Source organism: Salvelinus namaycush, chromosome 6 (genome assembly GCF_016432855.1).
Source record: "Salvelinus namaycush isolate Seneca chromosome 6, SaNama_1.0, whole genome shotgun sequence".
Taxonomy (NCBI): Eukaryota; Metazoa; Chordata; class Actinopteri; order Salmoniformes; family Salmonidae; genus Salvelinus; species Salvelinus namaycush.
In genome coordinates, this window is record NC_052312.1 from 17523195 (window position 1) to 17547829 (window position 24635).

At 43.1% G+C, this 24635-nt stretch overlaps 1 protein-coding gene across 1 annotated transcript in view; it reads right to left on the bottom strand.

The window, feature by feature from the left end:
- The window catches only part of efnb3b (ephrin-B3b), a 96439-nt gene extending 72034 nt beyond the window's left edge, over positions 1-24405 (bottom strand). The window contains exon 1 of the mRNA XM_038996046.1: positions 23292-24405. Within this exon, the coding sequence (XP_038851974.1) occupies positions 23292-23440 (149 nt within the window). The 5' untranslated portion in view covers positions 23441-24405. The remainder of the gene's footprint in view (positions 1-23291) is intronic.
- Positions 24406-24635: the final 230 nt, after the last annotated feature.

Below are 24635 nucleotides of genomic sequence, written 5' to 3' on the forward strand. Positions count from 1 at the left end.
TGACGAGCATTCTTCTGGCCCTCTTTTCTTTGCGGAGAAGAAGGGCACGAAAGAAAGAGAAAGAACCCTCTCCATCCGTTTTTTTTTTCTCCCACGCGCTCCTGCACTACAGCTGGGCTCCGGTGGAGGGAGAGGAGGAGGGAGGGAGGGGTGGGATGAAAAGAAATGGAAAGGTAGAGAGGGAGCAAGAGACAGTGTGCGGTGGGGTATAGAGAGAGAGAGAGAATGAGGAGAGAAGGGGAGGAAAGAGAGGAGAAGGGGGGGGAAAGGTAAAGACGGTATGAGTGTGGATGTTGTGTGTGTGTATGTGTGGCTTCCCATAGCCCGAGAGGAAGGACAGGTTATGGTCTCTCTCATTCACAGGAAGTCCTAAATTGCTTTTGACACCATTTTGATAGGCAATCATGACTATTCATCCTGCCTTTTGACATTTGAATTGTTTACCAGAGGGCAGGGGAAAAGAGAGAGAGAGAGATTGGCACAAAACCAGTTAACACTAGAACTGCCTGGCCTTTCAGCCTATAAGTACCCGTCAGACAACGTTACCGGGCATCCCCATTAGCAAGCGCATCGGATGCATATCAACCCGCATGGTGCGGCAAACATAAGCACCAGCGCTTGATAAATAGTGCATAAACTACTATAAAGGATTCATTGCATTAAGGTAATATTTGTGGAAATATATCAAGTCCTAGAATAAACGTAAGCCTAATAGCCTGTTTTCGTTTCCCTTACAATAAAAACACGACAGTCAAATCCATTTGATCAACTTCATTTGTTGATCCGATTAATAATAGAGGTATAGTAATTAATAAAGTCCAGTTACAGCTTCTTTTGACAAAGTACAAACTAAAAAGATAATATAACCAGTCAGGTACACATGTGGAATTATTTTCTATATTCCTTAACAAAAGCACCAGCGCATGAACAATTGTAAAGGAGGAATCGCATAAATAAATATTTGTGGAAATATATTCATGACAAGATATAAAAACAGCAATTTGTTGATTGTATCGGACACTGTGTGGTGGCCTTATACGCGTGCCTTTACGCATTTATCAATATCGTCTTCTCTTTATGCTTGGGGTCGACAGTCTGCACACAGCTTCGGGGCTTTGTGTGAGCAAGCCCCACAAACAAATCGGTTGCACTGCACATAGTTTCCATGGGACTTGTTTCGTGTGCACCTGCCACAGGTGTCGCATACTCTTGTCTATAGGCTAACTTTTATTATGTGTGAAATTCGTAGTAGTTTCAATGGGCCGGCTGTGCAGGCTTATTGGCATCGCTCATTAAGTTGGATAGAGACAAATGCATTTTTTTGCATTATTCAAAAGGCCTACTGCAACATGTAGCATGTTTTCATTTCCCTTACAACACATTTTTATTAGTAATAGAGTTATAGTAAATAAAACGGTCCCATAACAGCTCATTTCTACCAAGTAAAATGTAAGAGAGAATTGTATCAACCCCCAAGGCGCGCGGTCAAATGATTTGCTACTGAAAATAGCCATAACACAAACTCATCATCACACTGTTGTCTTTCTAAATTAAATCAACCTCTTCACCCTCCTTATCATTCCGTTAGGCCTAATTTAAATTCAATTGTGAAGTAAGGTGCACAATTATCACCCATTCATTAACTTGTCATTCATTCAGTGAGGAGCGAGAGGCATTAGCGCCTGGCTGGGTACCAACGTCCTGCAGCACATTGTCTTGGCGCATTGTCTTGGCGGGTTAAATTGGGAATACTCTTCCGTTTGTGATTGCTTCTGACAAATGAGTAGTGTAAAAATACAAACATTTAGGAAAAGTCGTGGAAGGAGCAGGATATAGCATTTTTCGGGAAGCAGATTTTTTGAATTGACAAAATCAAACGTCAGTGGCCGTTGGCGGTTCTAGTGTTAAAGCACCCACAAAGGGCAAGCGGGAAAGAGAGAGAAGGCGAAGAGAGACAAGCAAAAAGAACGGAGCAATTTTAAACGTATAAACTTTGCCGGCTTCCAACTCGGCGTAACGTGATAGAGGGGAGGATATGGAAAGATGGACATTTACACTGGCCTGGTGTTCTGGAGGAAGGGAAGAGAGAGAAAGAAGGAGAGGGGGGGATTAGTAAGGAGAGGTGGACTCATTTTGCAGACAAGGGGGGGGGGGGGGGGGGGGGTAAGAATGTGTGTGTTAGTGAGACAAAGTATGTAAGCAAGCGTGTGTTTGAGGGCTTTCAGTAAGGCACTGGGAGGGGAGCTCTTTTGTTCATGGGGAGGTGAGGGGGAAGAAAGGAGAGAGGGAGAGGTAGAAAAAGAAGTGAGCGATATGCTACTGAAGGAGAGGGAGTGCGCCTCGAAGGAAATTTAACTCCTCCAGTTGGTCTTCGGCCAGCACTGGGAGCAATAAAAAATGTGTGTGTGTGTGTGTGTGTGTGTGTGTCTGCACGTTAGTGCTTACCACAAGACAGGCGGACAAAGAGAATGATTGGGGAAAATGGCAAAAAATAGAAACCTGCAAGTTCCATACCTCAAGGCATGCATAGTAAGATGTGGAAGTGTGTGTGCATCAGAGTGTGTCTGCATGTGTGTGTGTGTGTGTGTGTGTGTACACACGCAGCCAGAGTATCAGATTTAATCCTGTTGTTGGCTTAACCTTTATACAAGACAGATCTTGTTATGGAGTTGTTGTGGACAACAAAAAATGTGTTCACTGTCTATGTGTTTCTCTCCCATTCTGATGTGGTACACAGAAACCTTACATCCTGGTTACTAGAGGTACTATGCGGAGTCGAGAACCATTTACAATTTTGTCATTTAGCAGACGCTCCAGAGCGACTTACAGTAAGTAGTGAGTACGTCATTTAAAAAAAAAACGTTCCCCTGTACTGGTACCAAGTGGGAATCGAACCCACAACCCTGCCATTGCAAGTGCCATGATCTACCAACTGAGCCACACAGGACCACTGTCCTTTTATCATTCCATCCCCCTCTCACTCCTTCCTTCTCTCTAGGGCTGCAACTATCCATTATCTTCTTAGCCAACTAACAGTTCTCAGCTCACAACAACAGTATATGCATGGGTATCCTCTCTTTTCTCGTTCCCTACAATAACTTGTATCCAGGGTCGTATTCATTAGTGCACACCGAATCAAAACATTTGCAATGGGAAAACAAAAACAAGAGTTACTTATTGGACAGGTAGTCCCTCCCTGTTTCAGTCCAATTGATGTCTGATGAACACAACCCTAAACTAGAGCTGAGTGGAGTTTGTATAGGCTAGCTATAGCTAGACGGGCTCATGGTTTCCCTTCAGCCTGCTTTAAAGGTGGGATAACGAACTGGCCAGACGGACTTGAAAGGAACTGAACTCATACAGGCTGTTCCTACGGCTGCCAGTTGGCTCGAGCAACATACACAACCGAGTACGATGAAGTAGTATTACGTACGCATGAAGTATTAGAGAATACGTCACGTGAAGGTTATGACGAAGTAGTTAAGCGGTAGTTGGAAGGATGAAAAGTAATGTCATAGTAATATTACTGCGATAAAAAAAAGTGGGATAAAAGGTTAAATAACATAAGAGTGACATAAGAGACATAAGAGTAGGAGGCAGAAGAAGGTTGGAGTACTATGGCAATGTAGTATCACAGCATCTTCCTATACTCTACGTGTCATAGCCAACTCCTCTATCGGTGTCATGGGTGGGAGTAAGAGAGGAATGCTGGGAGGGGAGCGGGCGGGGTAGCCTAATTATAGGAGTCTGGGTAGTATCAGGGTTGATTGGGGTTATTAAGAGGGTAATAAAGAGACAGGGGGTTAGCATAGTCAATTTCTGCTGCTGAGGAATGTGTCTGCAGCAGTGTTAATGGCTCACAGGAAGGAGCTCTCAGGGTGATGATCTACTGGCCATCACTCACTATCTGGGTCACGTCACATCAGACCACAGCCCTGTCACGACTCTACTCTCTCTCCTCTGCTCCTACTTTCTCTCATCCCTCCCTACTCTCATTCACCCCCAAGTGCCTCCCTCTCCTTCCCCGGTCTTTGTCCCTCCCTCCCTTTCGCTTGTTCTTCCTCTCTTCCTCCCTTTCTTTCTCTCTCTTCCTTCCTTCCTCCCGCCCTCTCTCTCCTTCCCCCACTCTCTGTCAGCGTCAGACCTCCAGTCAGCGCACCGCTCCCTCTCTCCCTCTCTCTCTCTCTCCCCCCCCCCTCCCTCTCATTCAAAGAGTCAGCCAGGACTACGACATTTACTGTGTTTCTGTGACATGCTTCTGCTGGCTCGGTCAGGATAAACATTCCCATCCCTCCCTCAGGATTCTCACAAGGCAGTGGAGGCTGCTGAGGGGAGGACGGCTCACAATAATGGCTGGAACGGAGCAACTGGAATGACATCAAACACATGGAGGTAGGGGGAGGAGGTCAGGGGAGGAGGGAGGAGGATTGTCCTGTGTGGTCGATCCCAGCCCAGCCGCGGGGAGACATCTCACTAGCTTAAGAGACAACCTGAAGGCGGGGGGGGTCGACCGGAGGAGCCATGTGCTGAGAGCTGATCCTAGATCAGAGGAGACCTGGGGGATTTGGGGGCGCCACCCCTCTCTCCCCTCTCCTCAACCTCCCTCCCTCCCCAGGCCAACGCTGATTAGCTCTGTTTAACCAGTGGATCAGGAGAATGAGGACCACAGATCTCAGTGGGCTGTCCGTGGGCCCTATAGCTTTAGAGAGGCCACTCTGACAGCCTGTTCCTAACATCTGGTGTTACAGGTGAGGCTCTTCTCATATTGTGACATTTGCTCAGTTTAAATACGTCGGGACTGAAACATATACAACTGGTGGGCCTAAAGGACCAAAAAGGATCCGACTTCCTTTCATTCCTCAAACCTCATGTGGTTTCTGTGTGTCTGGGCTTCTGACATGCTGTCTGAGGATGGAGTGTGTTGGACTTTACACACAACACAGTGACGCTGTTATATGAAGCCCACACATGCAGCATAGTGGTAGGTAGGGCAGGTCACATCTTCTGAAGATTCTGTGTAATTTACAGTGTGTGTGAGTGTGAGTGCGCGCGAGAGAAATCACGTCCGTGTGTGTCTGTCTATGCATGAATAGGTGAGTGTGTGTGCATCCGTGTGTGGCCGTATGCTTGACCTCATACCCCTGGGAACAGAGACAGAAAACAACTCCCATCGCTGCCCTCACTGCTAGGCTTGGGCAGTATACCGTCTATACTGTATACCGGGGTATTTGGAAAAAGCCACGGGATGGTTTTTCCAGTACCGCCAATACCGTTGAAACCATTTCTTTCTTTGTTAATAAAGTTTGTTAATACATTTTAATATTTGTCGCTACTTAAAGTAAATACCCGCAGTCAACTTGTGCAATACGTTAGGAGGTAAACGAACATTGCGTTCTTCATTTCACCTGTCACATTATTATAAAGCTTACGGTATTCCCCAGTCACGTGGTGTTTGTTTACAAGCACACAACTAACGAGAGACTAATATTTGTTTTGTGTATGTAGCAAACTGCAGAGATGGGACCAAGTCACAAGTTTGCAAGTTCTAAACAAGTCTCAAGTCTGAACCTTCGAGTCTCGAGACTAGTCCCAAGTAAGAATGGGCAAGTCTCAAGTAAAGTTCTAAGTTCCACAGCTCAGGTCGAGTCGAGTCAAGTCACAAGTCCCTAATTTGGGGTTTCGAGCTCTCAAGTCAATGGTTAAGTGTTTTATGCCAATTTCATTGCAATGCATCAGTGATTTTGGAGCCATAACTTTTACAAACTGAACCCCCCCCCCCCCCCCCACTACCACATAGTCTTTGAAACCGAATGCCACGATTTTTGGGGCCGATGATGCCCTGATGAAGAGGTGACACCACAGGTCCCAGAGTGGTGGGGCAAATAGTTTTCCCTGGGGCCCGGAGCTTTTCCTAATCTGGTAACCTAACCAGGTATAAATCTGGACCCTATAGGGTGCGACAGTTATTATTCAGTTGTAAAAGAGTTTTATATGGGCAACGATGGGAGTGGGACCAGATTTACATGAGTCATTTAGCAGACGCTGTTATCCTGATTGACTTAAAGGAGCAATTAGGGTTGAGTGTCTTGCTCAAGGGCACACTGACAGATTTTTCACCTATTCGGCTCAGGGATTCAAACCATCATCTTTTCGGTTACTGGCCATACGCTCTTAACCACTAGGCTACCTGCCGCCAAGGTATACACATACATATATACATATAAATACACACAAATACACTACCGTTCAAAAGTTTTGGGTCACTTAGAAATGTCCTTGTTTTTGAAAGAAAAGCACATTTTCTGTCCATTACAATAACATCAAATTGATCAGAAATACAGTGTAGACATTGCTAATGTTGTAAATTACTACTGTAGCTGGAAACGGCAGATTTTTTAAATGGAAAATCTACATAGGCGTACAGAGGCCCATTATCAGCAACCATCCAATGGCACGTTGTGTTAGCTAATCCAAGTGTATCATTTTAAAAGGCTGATTGATCATTAGAAAACGCAATTATGTTAGCACAGCTTAAAACTGTTGTCCTGATTAAAGAAGCAATAAAACTGGCCTTCTTTAGACTAGATGAGTATCTGGAGCATCAGCATTCGTGGGTTCGATTACAGGCTCAAAATGGCCACACACAAAGAACTTTCTTCTGAAACTCGTCAGTCTATTCTTGTTCTGAGAAATGAAGGCTATTCCATGCGAGAAATTGCCAAAAAATTGAAGATCTCATACAACGCTGTGTACTCCTCCCTTCACAGAACAGTGCAAACTGGCCCTAACCAGAATAGAAAGAGGAGTGGGAGGCTCCAGTGCACAACTGAGCAAGAGGACAAGTACATTAGAGTGTCTAGTTCGAGAAACAGACGTCTCACAAGTCCTCAACTGGCAGCTTCATTAAATAACACCCAATACAAATCTCCGCCAAACTGTGAGTAGCATGTTTTTGTTACTTGTATAGTATCAGTGGGGTTTGTAAACAGTGCCCCTTGTGTTCAGTTCCGATATTACCAAATATCCCGGTATTACACAAGGTCGGTATGAAGGGATGGACAATCTGGATACCGCCCAAGCCTACTCCCTACCTGCCCTGTCTGTCCGCCATCCCTGCCCTCTCTGATTGGCTGCCGCCTTACTGGTTTCCCTCTCAGTGAGCCGGCTGCGTAGTGTAGTGGCCAGCCTGTTCTTTTTTGCCACATCAGCTAAAAGCTCTTTTCACAGCTCCTGTTGCTCTCAGCTCGTAAACTCTCTCTCTCTCACACAGAACTTGGCTTTTTTTAACAAGAGGAGCAAAAAGAAAAGGGCCTGCTGCTAGAGATATTTTAACATGCCGCTTGGAGACTAGCAGATTCCCCATACAATCACTCTCTCTCCCCTATTCTGCCCACTTTCTTTCTCCCTCTCATCCCATCGACTCCTCCCCCTCTCATCCCATCTCCCTCCTCCGTACAGTGCACCCCAAAACCCCTACTCTAGTCTCTTTTATAACCCTGAAACTTACAGTAGATATTCTCTAATCATTTTGCCTAAGGATCTGTGTAACTAAGCTTACTTCTTCTCATATACACTCTTATCCACACAACAGAAAATACCCTTAATGGAAAATACATCATTCATGTACAGTACAGGGAAACCTAAGGGTGGATTTATGGTTGGAACTAGGTTAGTATCTACCAATTTAAATAAGCGGTAATTCACCACACAAACAAACAATACTGTTTTCATAAGACCTATAGTAACTTTTTTCTCCTCCTCTTCTTCACCCCCCCCAAATAGATTTCAAACATTTTCGGAGACCCTGCTGTGTTCCGTTTTTTTTTGTACTTGCAACGCTTAGCCTAGTTAACCAACCTTTTATCCCGCGCCAATTAGCAGACGATTAATTAATTATTGAGAATCTGGAAGGGGGATTAATTTTTAATGTGTGTTTGAGAGGGATTCGTTGTAGTACAAGTCACCGCGAGCAGTTTAGGGGAGACGCCCACTCACACCGGTGTTTACCATCATCTACAGTCATCTACACAGAGAGAGAGAGAGAGAGAGAGAGAGAGAGAGAGAGAGAGAGAGAGAGAGAGAGAGAGAGAGAGAGAGAGAGAGATCGAACATATAACGTATGACCATATTAGAGACACATATTTCCCTCAGATTACACAGATCCACAAAGAATTCGAAAACAAATCCAATTTTGATAAACTCCCATATCTACTGGGTGAAATTCCACAGTGTGCCATCACAGCAGCAAGATTTGTGACCTGTTGCCACAAGAAAAGGGCAACCAGTGAAGAACAAACACCATTGTAAATACAACCCATATTTATGCTTATTTATTTTAACTTGTGTGCTTTAACCATTTGTACATTGTTACAACACTGTATATATATATAATATGACATTTGTAATGTCTTTATTGTTTTGAAACTTCTGTATGTGTAATGTTTACTGTTAATTTGTATTGTTTGTTTCACTTTTGTGTATTGTCTACCTCACTTGCTTTGGCAATGTTAACACATGTTTCCCATGCCAATAAAGCCCCTTGAATTGAATTTTGAGAGAGAGAGAGAGAGAGAGAGAGAGAGAGAGAGAGAGAGAGAGAGAGAGAGAGAGAGAGAGAGAGAGAGAGAGAGAGAGAGAGAGAGAGAGAGAGAGAGAGAGAGAGAGAGAGAGAGAGAGAGAGAGAGAGAGAGAGAGAGAGAGAGAGAGAGAGAGAGAGAGAGAGAGAGAGAGAGAGAGAGAGAGAGATCGAACAGCCCCAAACCCTATAACAGCTCCCAATCCGATTGTACACACTGGAGCATCCAAAAAACCCAGCATAAGCTAAAATCCCATCACATCTAATAAATCCATTTATCATGTACCGCGTGTGTTGGTGTGTGTGCAGATGCATGCATCTCCAAGAGCGGAGCACTGTCTGTACAGAGACCCAGCCAATGTTACCCAACACCATCTACCTGATGTGTTTTCGTGTTGGAACAGCATTAGCGACCAGCGTTCCTTCCACTTCCCCTCCTAACAGAGAGTAATAACAGATTCGATCTTTCATTAGCCCAGTGCGTAGTTGATAATGGGAGATGCTGGGATAAGGATAAAGAATGTGTGTGTGTTCTAGGATAAGGATAATGTATAGTGCCTTCAGAAAGTATTCGCACCTAATTTAAAATGAATTCAATTGAGATTTTGTGTCACTGGCCTACACACAATACCCCATAATGTCAAAGTGGAATTATGTTTTTACAAATAAATGAAAAATGAAAAGCTGAAATGTCTTGAGTCAATAAGTATACAACCCCTTTGTTATGGCAAGCTTAAATAAGTTCAGGAGTTAACATTTGCTTAACAAGTCACATAATAAGTTGCATGGACTCACTCTGTGTGCAATAATAGTGTTTAACCTGATTTTTGAATGACTACCTCATCTCTGTACCCCACACATACAATTATGTATAAGGTCTCTTAGTCGAGTAGTGAATTTCAAACACAGATTCAACCACAAAGACTAGAGAGGTTTTTCAATGCCTTGCAAAGAAGGGCACCTATTGGTAGATGGGTAAAACATAAAAAAAGCAGACATTGAATATCCATTTCAGCATGGTGAAGTTATTATTTAACTTTATACAATGGGTGGGTCTAATCCTGAATGCTGATTGGTTAAAAGCGCATTACAGCCGGTGTCTATTCCACAAGTTACCAGCAGCTAAATCTATGACGTTAAAATGGCTATTAACTCTGTTCCACCTGACTACGCAATCCACTGTCTCATCAGCCCAGCCAGGGAAGTAATAAACTTGATCTCCACCATAAAAATCATCAAGAAATTCCCACATTTCTTTTAGACTAACATTTAGTTTTCAACAGCGGAGATTTGTATAAACCTTGCTGTCTGTCTCGCTGACATTTGCAACACTGTTTCAATATTCAAATTCGATCTCCAGCTGTGCCATAGTAATGAATGTTTAGGGGTCGGGAGTCAGGATGAGACAGACAGGCAGGCAGGCAGCGTTTCTCAGCCAGTCGAAATCATGAATCAGCTGGCATCATTTTTATGGATCTATACAAAGAAATGTCAATTGAAAAAAGGTCAAACGAAACAAAGTGCAGCTAGTTTGCAGTCTTTCCAGCTTCAGTTTGAAGTGATATTGTTTGCTGTGTTGTTGGCTCTGAACTACAGTGTCTTGACGAGAGAGCACATTTTCTATGCCAGAAAAAAAATCGCAGCTCATTGTTATGGACGTATGCAAATAAATGTCACTAGAAAACAGCTTAAACAAATGCAGCTACTGTTGTTATTCTGTCTGCACTGTTTGACGTGACTGTAAGTTAGCCGTAGTTGGCTAGCTAGCAAGCAAAGGATAAGAACATTGCCAGCCAGTATGGCATTTAAAACGAATGTCCATAGATACAGAACAGAAAGACTGAACGACTGGGTCGCGTCTCTGGCAACTGATCCAATAGAACGAATGACCCGCCGGCTTAGGTAGCAACCCTAGATTTGTGTCGGGACGATATCTTGTGGAAGGATGAAATAGTATGAATAAATGCATCAAAATAATGTTTTTTATGAAAATATGTCAATCATTATTTCAATATGTTGGTAACCCGTTGTATAAAAGTGATATTGCCCCCGAAGCCAGTGTTTGGAGGATATATTGGCAAGGCTTGACTTCGTCTCGGGCCTAACAACACCCGTGCCAATATATCCTCCTAACACTGGCTTCTCTGGCATTATCACTTAATTGGATGGTGTATCAATACACCCAGTCACTACAACGATAGAGGCGTCCTTCCTAACTCAGTTGCCATAGAGGAAGGAAACCGCTCAGGGATTTCATCATGAGGCCAATGGTGACTTTAAAACAGAGTTTAATGGCTGAAAAAACTGAGGATGGATCAAGGACAATGTAGTTACTCCACAATCGAGGTGTGCAAAGCTCTTAGCACTAGAACCGCCAAGATGGTCAATTAGCAAGTGAAAAGAAGGAAGCCTGTACAGAATAAAAATATTCCAAAACATGCATCCTGTTTGCAATTACTGCAAAAAATTTACTTTATATCCCGAATACAAAGCGTTATGTTTGGGGAATATCCAACACATCACTCGTACTACTCATATTTTCAAGCATGGTGGTGGCTGCATCATGTTATGGGTATGTTTATCATCGGCATGGGAGTTTTTGGGGATAAAAATAAATGGAATAGAGCTAAGCACAGGGAAAATCCTAGAGGAAAACCTGTTCCAGTCTGCTTTCCAACAGACGCTAGGAAACATATACATTTTTCAGCAGGACAACAACCTAAAACACAAGGCCAAATATACACTGGAGTTGCTACCAAGACAACATAGAATTTTTCTGAGTGGCCTAGTTACAGTTTTGACATAAAATCGGCTTGAAGATCTATGTCAAGACTTGAAAATGGCTGTCTAGCAATGTTCAATGAGCTTGAAGAATTTAAAAAAGAATCATGTGTAAATATTGTACAATCGAGGTGTGCAAAGCTCTTAGCACTAGAACCGCCAAGATGGTCAATCTGTCTAGCAAAATAGCTATCTAGCAATGATCAACAACCAACTTGACCAAGGTTGAATAATAAAAAATTAAATAATATATCTGCTGACGGCAATTCTGGGGTTCAAGCTGTGGGGCCATTGTTCCACCATCAGGACAAATAGGACACAACATCCTGCCATGAGATACTTATTACTTCTGTACTTTACCACACTTGCCAAATATTGCAACATAAAATGTAACAGATCATGCAATATGCATATTTTGGACTATTTGTAATGATGTTGACTACATTAAACGTCTTCTCCAGAACTGCTAGTCCGATTGGCACACAATTTTGTGTATAGCGTCTATGGATGTACATCTTCAAGTGGTACTCAAACAATATGGCCGCAATAAGCCAATGATCTTGCATGAAAGATTATGTCCTACAGCGTCCCCCATGTGGCCAAGCTGAACCATACTTTACAGATTAGCTACACTCATATCCCTTATCGTTATTCGATCAAAATATATAAACATGTGACAGTTATAGCACTACAATGTGGTTGATCTGAATGTGCCTGCATATGTTGAGTCTTGACAGTGTTTGGAACATGCGTGCCAAGTTTATTTCCTGTATGAATATCCGTGTCTGATTTATATGCATTCACGTGCCAGACCACACCCACGTGAATGTTTATTGTCAGTAGCGGCCATGTTGTTTGACATACTACTCTGGGAAATATTGCATTGAGAGGCCTTAGTCCGTAGATGCCATTTATCAAGGTCAATTTAGATCGGCCCAGTTCCGGATGAGATGTCGGTTAAGTGTTTGTCACAAAACATTCTTAATGGCAGAATATCCATCATGGCGATCCTTATGACTGATATCCCTTATCATTTGTGCCAAATGTCATCACTCTGAGTCAAACAGATCAAGATATATAAACATGTGCCTGTTATGGCACCGCCGTGTGGTCCATCTGAATATGCTCACATATGTTGAGAGAGTGTTTGGAACATGTGTACCAAGTTTGGTTACAACGTGAATATCTGTGTCTGATTTAATATGCATTAATGAGCCAGACCACGCCCACATGAATGCTTATTGGTAAGTTGGTATGTTGTTTGACGTCCTGTATTAGTCTGGAAACTATTGCGTTTAGAGACCTTGGTCCATAGATTCCATATATCAAGGTTTATCCAGACCGGCCCAGTAGTTCCGGAAGAAATATCATTTAAGGGTTTTTCACAAAATTCTAAAACGGCCATCATGGCAGACCTTGTGGGTCCTTGTTAAGTTCCCCAGTTTCTGTGTTGTAGTTTGTGTATTTGCATGTATGTATTTCAGGAAATGGCTTCCTGAAATTCTCCCCAAGCAGCTGATTGGTCAGCCCCATTGATGATTGGAGAGCTGACCCCGCCCACTCGTCAGGACGCAGCTGTCTTCAATTACCAACTCCTTCTGAAGCTATATAAACCAGTGTTCTGTTGCTCAGAAGGGAGATGATTGCTGAGAGAGGAGGCTGATGGCTATATCATATGTTGGTTGTTGCTGAGCGTGAGACAGGCAGTTTTGGTATGTACTATGTTAGTTGTTGCTGGGAGCAGCTTTGGTATGTTCTGTCTGAGTTTGTTGCTCAGTCAGATAGAGCTTATTTGATGTCCTGTGTTTCTCAGTTTGTTTGTGAAGTTGTTTAATAATCTGTTTTATTTGTTCCCAGGGGGGGAAGGGGAAGGCACCTAGGGAGTGCTTAGGTAAGAGGCCCGGGGGCATAAATAACTTGTATTATTCACTGTCTATGCACACTAGGTAAGACCTGGGAGGACCACCCCCTGTATTTTGGTTAGGGCACCAGGTGGTGCTAAGTTAGGTAAGTAGTGGGTAGGCAGGTAAGATAGGAGAGGGGCTTTGACATTTACTTTCTTTGCTTAGGTTCCGTCCAGCCCCTTTTCCCCATATTACTGTGTGAAGGAATAAATTCCTAGTAAATGGTAAATTCTCTGCCTTTTTTCATCCGTACTCACACCTACAGTCCCATACCTCTTTCGCTCCACGGGGAGTTGAGTTGTAGCAGGGTGTTGCGTAACAGTCCTTGAGGCAAACTCGTTCCTTGTGAGAGGAGGGCCCTAAGCTACGAATTTCAGGACTCTGTCATATGGGGTGAGGGGCATGACCATTCAAAGTTTGCCATTTCAATCACCTATTATAGAGCCACTTTGTGGCCAATTGGCATTGCATAAGAAGGTGTGGACTATGAGCCGTTAACATCATGTGAAGTTGCACCCTCGGCCATACCATCTCACGGGAATTTGCATGTTAATCTTCCTCGCTAGAAGAACCGGTATAATAAGAATCCTAATAGGGAACCAGAAGAAACACAGGGTTTCACCACAATCGCTACGTGAAGCCCATATAATGTACAAACGTTGTACAACACACTCTACGTGACCAGAAGTATGTGGACAACGGCTCATTGAACATCTCATTCCAAATTCAAGGGCTTTAATATGGAGTTGGTTCCCTTTTGCTGAAAAACAGCCTCCACTCTTCTGGGAAGGCTTTCCACTAGATGTTGGAACATTGCTGCGGGGTCTGTGGACATAACTCCAAATGAGTGGATTCAGCTACTTCAGCCACACCCGTTGCTGACAGGTGTATAAAATCAAGCACACAGTAATAGATTCTCCATAGACAAACATTGGCAGTAGAATGGCCTTACTGAACAGCTCAGTGACTTTCAACGTGGCACCACTAAAGGATTCCAACAAGTCAGTTTGTCAAATTTCTGCCCTGCTACAGCTGGCTCGGTCGACTACAAATGCTGTTATTGTGAAGGCGAAACGCCTACGAGCAACAACGGCTCAGCCGCGAAGTGGTAGGCTACACAAGCTCACAGAACAGGACTGCCGAGTGCTGAAGTGCGTCAAAATTATCTGTCCTCAGCTGCTACACTCTCTACCGAATTCCAAACTACCTCTGGAAGCAACGTCAGCACAATAACTGTTCGTCGGGAGCTTCATGAAATGGGTTTCCATGGCTGACGAGCCACACACAAGCCTAAGATCACCATGAGCAATGCCAAGCGTCGACTGGAGTGGTGTAAAGCTCGCCACCATTGGACTCTGGAGCAGTAGAAACGCGTTCTATGGAGTGACGAATCATGCTTCACCGTCTGGTTGTCCAACAGACGAATTTGTGTTTGGTGGATGCCAGGAGAACGCTACCTGTCCCAATGCATAGTGCCAACTGTAAAGTTTGATTGATGATATGGGGCTGTTATTCATGGTTCGGGCCCTTTAGTTCCAGTGAAGGTAAATCTTAACGCTACAGAATACAATGACATTCTAGACAATTCCGTGCTTCCAACTTTTGGCAACAGTTTGGGGAAGGCCCTTTCCTGTTTCATCATGACAAAACCCCCGTTCACAAAGCGAGATCCATACAGAAATGGTGTGTCAAGATAGGTGTGGAAGAACTTGACTGGCCTGCACAGACCTAACCTCAACCCCATTCAACCACTTTAGGAATTGGAAAGCAGCCCAATATCAGTGCCCGACCTCACTAATGCTTTTGTGGCTGAATGGAAGCAATGTTTGACAAGCAAGTGTTCACATACTTTTGGTCATGTAGCGTAGGTGTGCAAAGCTCTTAGACTTGTCCAGAAAGACTCACAGCTGTATTCACTGCTAAAGATGATTCGAAAATGTATTGACTCAGGGGTGCTACAATTTCTAAAAACATGAGTTTCACTTTGTCATTATGGGGTCTTGTGTGTAGATGGGTCAGAAATAAATATATATTTAATCCATTTTGAATTCAGGCTGTAACAACAAAATGTGGAATAAGTCGAGGGGTATGAATACTTTCTGAAGGCCTTGTATGTCTCGGGGATTCTCCCAAGGTGATTGTTCTGATTCAATTCCTGTTCCTTTAAGTATAAGGTGTATTGGCACTTGTCTTAACCCATATCGATTCCACCCTTACTCCTCCCAGACTCCACCATCCTCTCTCCTTCACTATCTCCCACTCTACCTCACCTTACTTTTTTCTCTCCCTATCTATCTAACCCCTCTTCCCCTTCCCTCACTCCCTTCTTTTTTTCACATACATTTCCTTATGTTCCAGCCATTCCACCCCTTTCAATCATCCAGCCTTACCTCACTCTCCTCTCTACACCCCCCCCCCCCCCATCTGTCTCTCCTCCCTCCTTTCTCTAACCTACCTTTAGTCACAGTGTCCCCTGCTGTGTAGCTGTATAATCAGCGTCTGAATGGGACACGTTTTTAATTTGCCACGTCTGGTCACCGGGCTCTGAGAGGACTGAAAGAGAGAGAGAGAGAGGGCCGATGGAAAATGACAGGAAGAGATGGATAAGGGCCGTAACCAGGGCCAGAGGTCCGGTAAGGGGGGGGGGTTTAATTAAGATCAAATATCTTGAAAAATATATTGAAATACGAAATGACTTGTATTAAGCATTTTTTTGTTAAAATAAGCAAAATGATCTCCCAATGACATTAGGTCATTTAGGTTTGTAAGAAAAGAAAAAACACATTTTAAGTGAATTATCACTCAATACCTTTAGATATTTAGCCTTGGTTAGATTGAACTTTTTTGCAGTGTACAAGTTTTGATAGCTGACTAGACTAACTAGACTAATTTTATCAATCTAAAAAATATTAACTGACACATGGCTAATTTTGTAACTGTCGGTGACATAGCAAGAGAAACTACTGATGCATAACCAAGTTCAGAAATCTCACCTAGTGAGTTTCCAAATTTAATGAAGATAATAATATAAACAATTTCCCCCCAAAATACAGAGGTCTGCACCTCAGTGTCCTCATATGTAGTTATGGCCCTGGAGAGAGAGAACGTGAGGGAGGGAGAGAGATGAGAGAGGAATGGACTAAAGGATGGAAGTAGACATGAGCATAAAGCATGAAACACACCGAGAATCTCACTGCCAATACACTCTTAGTAAAAAAGGTGCCATCTAGAACTTAAAAGGGTTCTTCGGCTGTCCCCATAGGGGAACCCTTTTTGGTTCCAGGTAAAAAAAAAAACTTTGGGTCCCTCTGTAGAAAGGGTTCTAAATGGAACCCAAAAGGGTTCTCCTACGGGGACTTTGTTTCAAAGAGTGTAGTCTGCCGATTTGCACTTACCACAGTGAGAGGCCGTTCCTTCTCTAGCTAGAACAAAAGCGTTACCTGTTGAGTGCTGACCCGGTGGTGACAAACATGACGTTTCTACTTGTAGAATTGCAATGCTCATCAGTGGCCAACAACTTGACTTTGAGCCAATCAGAGAGCACGATCCCCCGTGTGGGGAGCCAAAAAGAGTTGTGGGTGTTATTCCCACGGGGGATCAGTATGAAAAGCCTGTCGGGCTGTATCCCCACCTGGTACGGCAACTGCACTGCCCGCAACCAGAGGGCTCTCCAGAGGGTGGTGCGGGTCTGCCCAACGCATTACTGGGGGCAAGCTACCTGTCCTCCAGGACATCTACAGCACCAAATGTCACAGGAAGGCCAAAAAGATCATCAAGGACAAAAACCACCTGAGCCACTGCCTGTTCACCTCGCTATCATCCAGAAGGCGAGGTCAGTACAGGTGCATCAAAGCTGGGACCGAGAGACTGAAAAACAGCTTCTATCTCAAGGCCATCAGTCTGTTAAATAGCCATCACTAGCACATTGGAGGCTGCTGCCCAATATACATAGACTTGAAATCACTGGCCACTAATAATGTTTACATATTTTGCATTACTCATCTGTATTCTATCCTGTTCTACTGTATCTTATCTATGCCGTTCTGACATTGCTCGTCCAAATATTTATACAGTTGAAGTCGGAAGTTTACATACACTTAGGTTGGCGTCATTAAAACTCGTTCTTCAACCACTCCACAAATGTCTTGTTAACAAACTATAGTTTTGTCAAGTCGGTTAGGACATTTTTCCAACAATTGTTTACGGACAGTTTATTTCACTTATCTGTATCACTGTATCACAATTCCAGTGGGTCAGAAGTTTACATACACTAAGTTGACTGCCTTTAAACAGCTTGGAAAATTCCAGAAAATTGTCATGGCTTTAGAAGCTTCTGATAGAATAATTGACATCATTTGAGTCAATTGGAGGTGTATCTGTGGATGTATTTCAAGGCCTACCTTCAAACTCAGTGCCTCATTGCTTGACATCATGGGAAAATCAGCCAAGACCCCAGAAAAAAATTGTAGACCTCCACAAGTCTGGTTCATCCTTGGGAGCAATTTCCAAATGCCTGAAGGTACCATGTTCATCTGTACAAACATTAGTACGCAAGTATAAACAACATAGGACCACGTAGCCGTCATACCGCTCAGGAAGGAAGATGCGTTTTGTCTCCTAGACATGAACGTACTTTGGTGCGAAAAGTGCAAATCAATCCCAGAACAACAGCAAAGGACCTTGTGAAGATGCTGGAGGAACGGGTACAAAAGTATCTATCTACAGTAAAATGAGTCCTATATTGACATAACCTGAAAAGCTGCTCAGCAAGGAAGAAGCCACTGCTCCAAAACCGCCATAAAAAAGCCAGACTACTGTTTCCAACTGCACATGGGAACAAAGATTGTACTTTTTGGAGAAATGTCCTCTGGTCTGATGAAACAAAAATAGAACTGTTTGGCCATAATGACCATCGTTATGTTTGGAGGAAAAAGGGGGATGCTTGCAAGCCGAAGAACACCATCCCAACCTTGAAGCACGGGGATGGCAGCATCATGTTGTGGGGGTGCTATGCTGCAGGAGGGACTGGTGCACTTTACAAAATAGATGGCATCGTGAGAAAGGAAAATTATGTGGATATATTGAAGCAACATCTCAAGACATCAGTCAGGAAGTTAAAGCTTGGTCGCTAATGGGTCTTCCAAATGGACAATGACCCCAAGCATACTTCCAAAGTTGTGGCAAAATGGCCTAAGGACAACAGTCAATGTATTGGAGTGGCCATCACAAAGCCCTGACCTCAAACCTATAGAAAATTTGTGGGCAGAACTGAAAAAGCGTGTGCGAGCAAGGAGGCCTACAAACCTGACTCAGTTACACCAGCTCTGTCAGGAGGAATGGGCCAAAATTCACCCAACTTACTTTGGGAAGCTTGTGGAAGGCTACCCAAAATGTTTGACCCAAGTTAAACAATTTAAAGGCAATGCTACCAAATACTAATTGAGTGTATGTAAACTTCTGACCCACTGGGAATGTGATGAAAGAAATAAAAGCTGAAATAAATCATTCTCCACTATTATTCTGACATTTCACATTCTTAAAATAAAGTGGTGATCCTACCTGACCTAAGACAGGGAATTGTTACTAGGATTAAATGTCAGGAATTGTGAAACTGAATTTAAATGTATTTGGCTAAGGTGTATGTAAACTTCCGACTTCAACTGTATATTCCATTCCTTTACTTTGATTGTGCCTATTGTTAGATATTACTTGTTAGATATTACTGCACTGTTGGAGCTAGAAACAAAAGCATTTTGCTACACCCGCAATAATATCTGCTCAACATGTAACAAATTTGATTTGAAAATGTATGCACTCACTAGTGTTGCTCTGGATAAGAGTGTTTGCTAAATGACAAATGTGTTCACATGACTTTACAAAAATATTTCATTTGTTTTATTTGATGACTTTATTTAATTCCAAGTCATCTCATCTCTATAGAGCTGCTGCCTATGCTGTCTGACAAAATCACTATTTTAGTCGTTTTTCAGAGTAAATAAGGCATAGTTTTATGACTGCTGAAGACCAACTATCAATCACTTAGATAATGTATTTTCAGGTAGAGATACCTTGTGAAGCAACTTCTCTCTATCCCTCGACCTTCTTCTGTCTCTCTTACGTAGCAGGCGTAAAAGAAACACACAGACCAGATAAGTAGACACGCAATGGATTGTGGTCATTGTAGTTAATTACCACATTTTCTGTGCTAAACTATGTAGAATATTGGCCTGTTGGAAACGACAAATACATCGCACAGTTCGGGCTTGATCCAATTTATCTCTAGAGAACTGTGCAATGTGCACATTGAGCCCACAGAAAGAAAAACTAAATGGAATTCAAATAATTGAACCGACCTTGGTCAATGAGTTGTATAAAAAACGGAAAATAACCAACACTTCGGTTAAACCCTCAGCACTACTGTTAGCTGAAAATCTTTGCCCCTCCCCCTACGAGGCATAGGCTACTGTGTATTTTCAAATATTTTTTTATTTAACTAGGCAAGTCAGTTAAAAACAAATTCTTATTTACAATGACGGCCTACCCCGGCCAAACGCGAACTACGTTGGGCCAATTGTGCGCCGCCCTACGGGACTCCCAATCACAGCCGGATGTGATGCAGCCTGATTCAAACCAGGTACTGCAGTGACACCTCTTGCGCTGAGATGCAGTGTCTTAGACCACCGCACCACTCGGGAGCCCTGTAGCCTACTGACATTACAGGCGTGAATCAGAAATTAGGGAGAGCGATTTTATAAGAATGGATTAACGTTTCAATGTTAAGGATACTATAGTTATCGCGCTTCACATTGGATTTATTAACTACAAAAAGGCAAGCCGTGTTTTTATTTTGATTCTGGTGCAGGTCTGCACACAAGCTTGTTAGCTAGCTGGCTGTGGTCCAACGGTAAGACAACTCTCAGAAGTTCAAACGCATTCAAAGTTCCATCATAGAAGCCGCTCTTCCGAGCTATAATTCAGATAAGGCATGTCATAACAAGATGTCCAGCGCTTCAAGCCAAGCCTCCTTCACACTTTCTCACCCTGTCCCCACCAGCAAAATTTCAGTCGCATCTCGCGCCCTACACTTGTCTGTCCAATGCATGTAAACAACTATAGCTTGCCCGCTCCATAGCTAGCTTCTCTATCCGCACTGATTGGTGAAGTAATTTAATGTCGAGCTAAATGTAAATATATATTTCGGAGGTTTAAAAAGGAACAATAAATCCTTACTTTTTGGGGGGTTCGAACCGCTTCAGAACTAATATTTTGCTGGTCGGAAGAGACCGTAAAGAAAATAATAATGGTTCTATTCAGAACAAAACGATTGGAAAATATTTTTCGTTCCAACCCCTGCCATAAACTAAAACACACAAGGACATGTATTGCCCAAACACTACTGCCACCTTCTGGTTTGGAGTATTTTAATTTAACAAGGCTGAGTAGCTCACGACTTCAAGGTCTTTGCTGTGTGAACACAAAAGAAATTGACTGCCAACACTGTTCAGATGTGCTAAGTACTGTCAACAGTACGTTTTGAAAATCATATCGGTGTGTCTGAGCTATTAAAGAAAGAAGAGGCATAAAATGAGAGCATGAGAGCGATAGGTACAATGGGAGAAGGAGAAAGAATGAGGCAGCGAGAAGCAACAGAAAAAAGTGACTTGAAGACACTGACAAGCGAAGAGAGAGAAGGGCAGAGTGGGAGGAAGGAGAATGTGCAGGTGGACACCCTAAACTTCAAAGCAGTGAAATTAGGAATGGTCTGAAGGTTAACTACACTACAGTTGCCAATACATTTGCCACAAACCCAAAATGTGAACCATGCACTTCAGCGTGAATTTACTGCTTTGTCCTGGCTTTATATACCAGGGTGTGATCATTTTGACAGAATACAAGAAATATAGTGTGCGCGTATGTGTGTGTGGGGGGGATGATCATTTTCTTAAACAGTTGTTAACTTGTAACAACTTGTGTAAATCACATTGTATCAGCCATGTAAGAACATGCCTTCCATGATTTAACTGAGGAAAATTACAAGGCAATTATTTTGTGCGATAAAGTAAAAACTTTGTCTACTTCACCTAAGATTGTCTCTTTCCATGACCTGAGTGGGCACAGGGAAAAGTGTGAACCAGTAACTAGTGTGAAAGTCACCACGGTTATCCATTAGCTCTAGGCCGAGGCGTAGGACTACTTACCTCACAAATGGAGGTAACAGAACTAACAAGTAAAGTGGCAAGTCTATTAAATTAGAATCAAATCACACGATACCCTATCAACAGAGCATTAGGCCCACTCACAAAGCACACGGCCTACAGTCCTTCAGTGAAAACTACCCTCCCGTGTCCAAGGCAGAGGCACCCATCAGATTACTACGCCCACCACTGACAAAGACCCTGTGCGTCTCAAATATACAAAGGGAAAAGGGTGCCATTTGGGACGCAGCCCCTCATTAGGGGCTTTTGCCAAGACCTACAATGGCAGAGGTGCGCAGAATTAGATCCCCTTGTTGCAGCATCTGTCGAGTGAAGATAGGCCCCGGAGTAGCCGACCACCACATGGAGACATTAAAAGCCTATTCGTCTTGAAACAGCCCTCGGCATCTGTAGCCCGGCCTAATAGCTGCACTGCTGCGCATAACCTACATTCCGTTCCAGACCAGCTATGGAGTCGCAAGGCTTGGAGTAGGCTGCCTACCACACACACCATCGCCACCAGGTGTCAATTCAGACGCATGGAAATTGGTGGAGGTGTGAGGAAATGGTGGTAAGGTGGTCTCGGTCGTTAGTCAGAGTGGATAATGGGGGGTGTTTTAAATGACATTTCTCACCTACAACGGACTTTCCTTTGTACACAGGGAAATTGCAAATGAGTTGCATGTGTTCCGGACAGGCAGTCTCTTTATTGTTAATCAATGCCAACGTGGTCTTCAAGGCTACACAGTGTCTAGATTAGGCTACTAAGATCAATATTGTTTTATCACTCATATCATATTAAAAACACTTCATTTTCCTCTCCGCCCATGGAAGAATTACAGCAAACTTGCTTTAAAAGTGCTATATTTTCTCTATGCCCCATGGCAAAATGAGTAGACTTGAGCTCTTAAAACTGCACATGTGGTGGGTATGCAGACTGGAAGCAACTCGAGCCCCCTCATGATAAATTCAGACTTGTGTCCCCCACCCCAATCAAAGTTGCCCATCCCTGAAATAGATTTAGCCACGGGACGATTTTTTTCTTAGGGGATGGTCGGGTCCAGGAACATAATTACAAATAATTTGTAGACTGCAAATTGACAGCAAGAACCCCAAACAGATATAAAATTTGACTAAAACATAAAATGTTCAAACCTTGCTAACATTTGCATACATCACGTGTCTCTATGCCTGGCAATACTTGGGAACAGATTTCAAAAATTCGAATCACTTGGAGCTTATTTCCTGGTGTTTAAGTCTTTTATATCCAACAAAAAATATATATAATAAATGCAACAACAGCGGGCCGCCAATTGGGGAACCCCGCTACTGCCTATAGGTTCAACTCAACCCTACCCATAAATGGTTTGGATGACAATAGCCAAACGTTTATGTAGTCCTAATAAATTAATTACAATGTAACAACTACATGACAATTGTCACTTTGAACAATATTGATTTCAATGGGTGATTGCAATTGATATGCTATATGGGAGAAACATTTGGGAATGAGACAAATGCAGGCCATTCGATAAGCATCGAAAGGGGAAAAAAACGCGTTTTCTTCGAAATATTGTCTTAAAATCCCTCAACACACACACTCAATACAAACTGCAATTTACGAGTCTGGGCCACATAGGAGCCCCACACCGTCTTTAGCCTTGGATAACTCGACAATGGAGAGAGAGAGAGAGAGCTGAAGTCGTTATTACACACCCTCCCTCTCCGAACTTCATTGAGAGCTTTCTCCACATAATAAAGAGAGGCCTATAATTATCGTTTACAAACGACTGCAAAGTAATCCCATAGGCTGCACAACTTTACTTCCGACATTACCTTTTGTTCACTGAATTCCAGTAGATGGGTTCCATGTTGCTCACCGCCGTTCCCAGTAAATCCAGTAAGAATATCAGCACAAATCCCAGTTTACTCCCACTTCTCCGACACGCCATTGCAACTCCACAACCGCTATTATTGAACCCCATTTAAAAAAAATCAATGGTATGTTTTCTATGAGGATGTAGATGGGGTGCCGTCCAAACAAAGGCTATAGCCTTGTAAGCTATAGGTGAGTCACTTAACGCGTGAGGAGGAAATATCGTGCCTTGGGCAACCGCATGGATATGAAACGAATAATAGAGCACACAACGTAGTAATTGACAACTACGGCAGAGAAAGTTGCTCTAGCTGTGTTCAATGGCTTGAGCACCACTCCCCTTCTTCCACAAAAAAAATATCTCCCGTTGAATCGATTTCTGTCCGGGTTTGATAGGCGCTCGAGGAGAGCTATTTTCTGTTGCGTGTTGGTGTTTCCTATAATTGTGTTTTCCCAAACAATGTTCCCTTGTTCTCTGCGCCGATTCTCTTCGGTTTCTCTCCCATTCCTTTCTACTTCTTATTTTCTTTAGAGTCTTTACTGCGATAAATAAATTGTAGTTTCAAAAGATTCGAGACATTAGCGAAAATGCTGTGTTTAAAAATAGAAGCTTCCCCCCCAGTTTATAACAGTAGCTCCATCAGAAGGACGTGTTGATGCTCGCTGGTCGGTGGATTTGTCATTGCACGGTTTGGTACACACTGCGTGTCATTTCTCTTCTCTTCCAGTGAGTAAATCAATATCCTTTCCCAAACGATTTGTAAATGAGACTGGCAATTCAAAACAAACGAACTCAGGTGGTGTTGACAAATCCAGCAATCAATTTATCACATAACACATCAAAACACTGGACTCGAAAGATAACTGAAGGCTAGAAGATCTCCAGCCTATTCAACTTCAGTCCTTACCAGACGAACAAGAGCAAAATAAAACTTTGAATAATAAATCGAACTTGAACTCATATTCGTATGTTATAGCCTCGCCTGTCTGATGTGGCGAGTCATTTGGAATCTGGATAGCTTCCAATGGTTTCCATTCGATATGTCCCCCGTCTCACTAGTTCAAAATCCCACTCGTTTGACTTGCCTAACGCTCGGAGCACATTGACAGACTGACTGCTTGTTTGGGAAAAGGGGAGGTGTATGTTCGAATAAAAAAATTCCCCATCTTCCGACTAGCAGGCAGGCGCACTAATGGATTGGAATTCTCTTTCAGCTTTTTTTTCTTCTGGTCGAGTCGGTTTTAGCCCTCCCTCAATTTACATAGAACCCCTCCTCCACCTGAGGGGTAAACTTAGGTTCCAT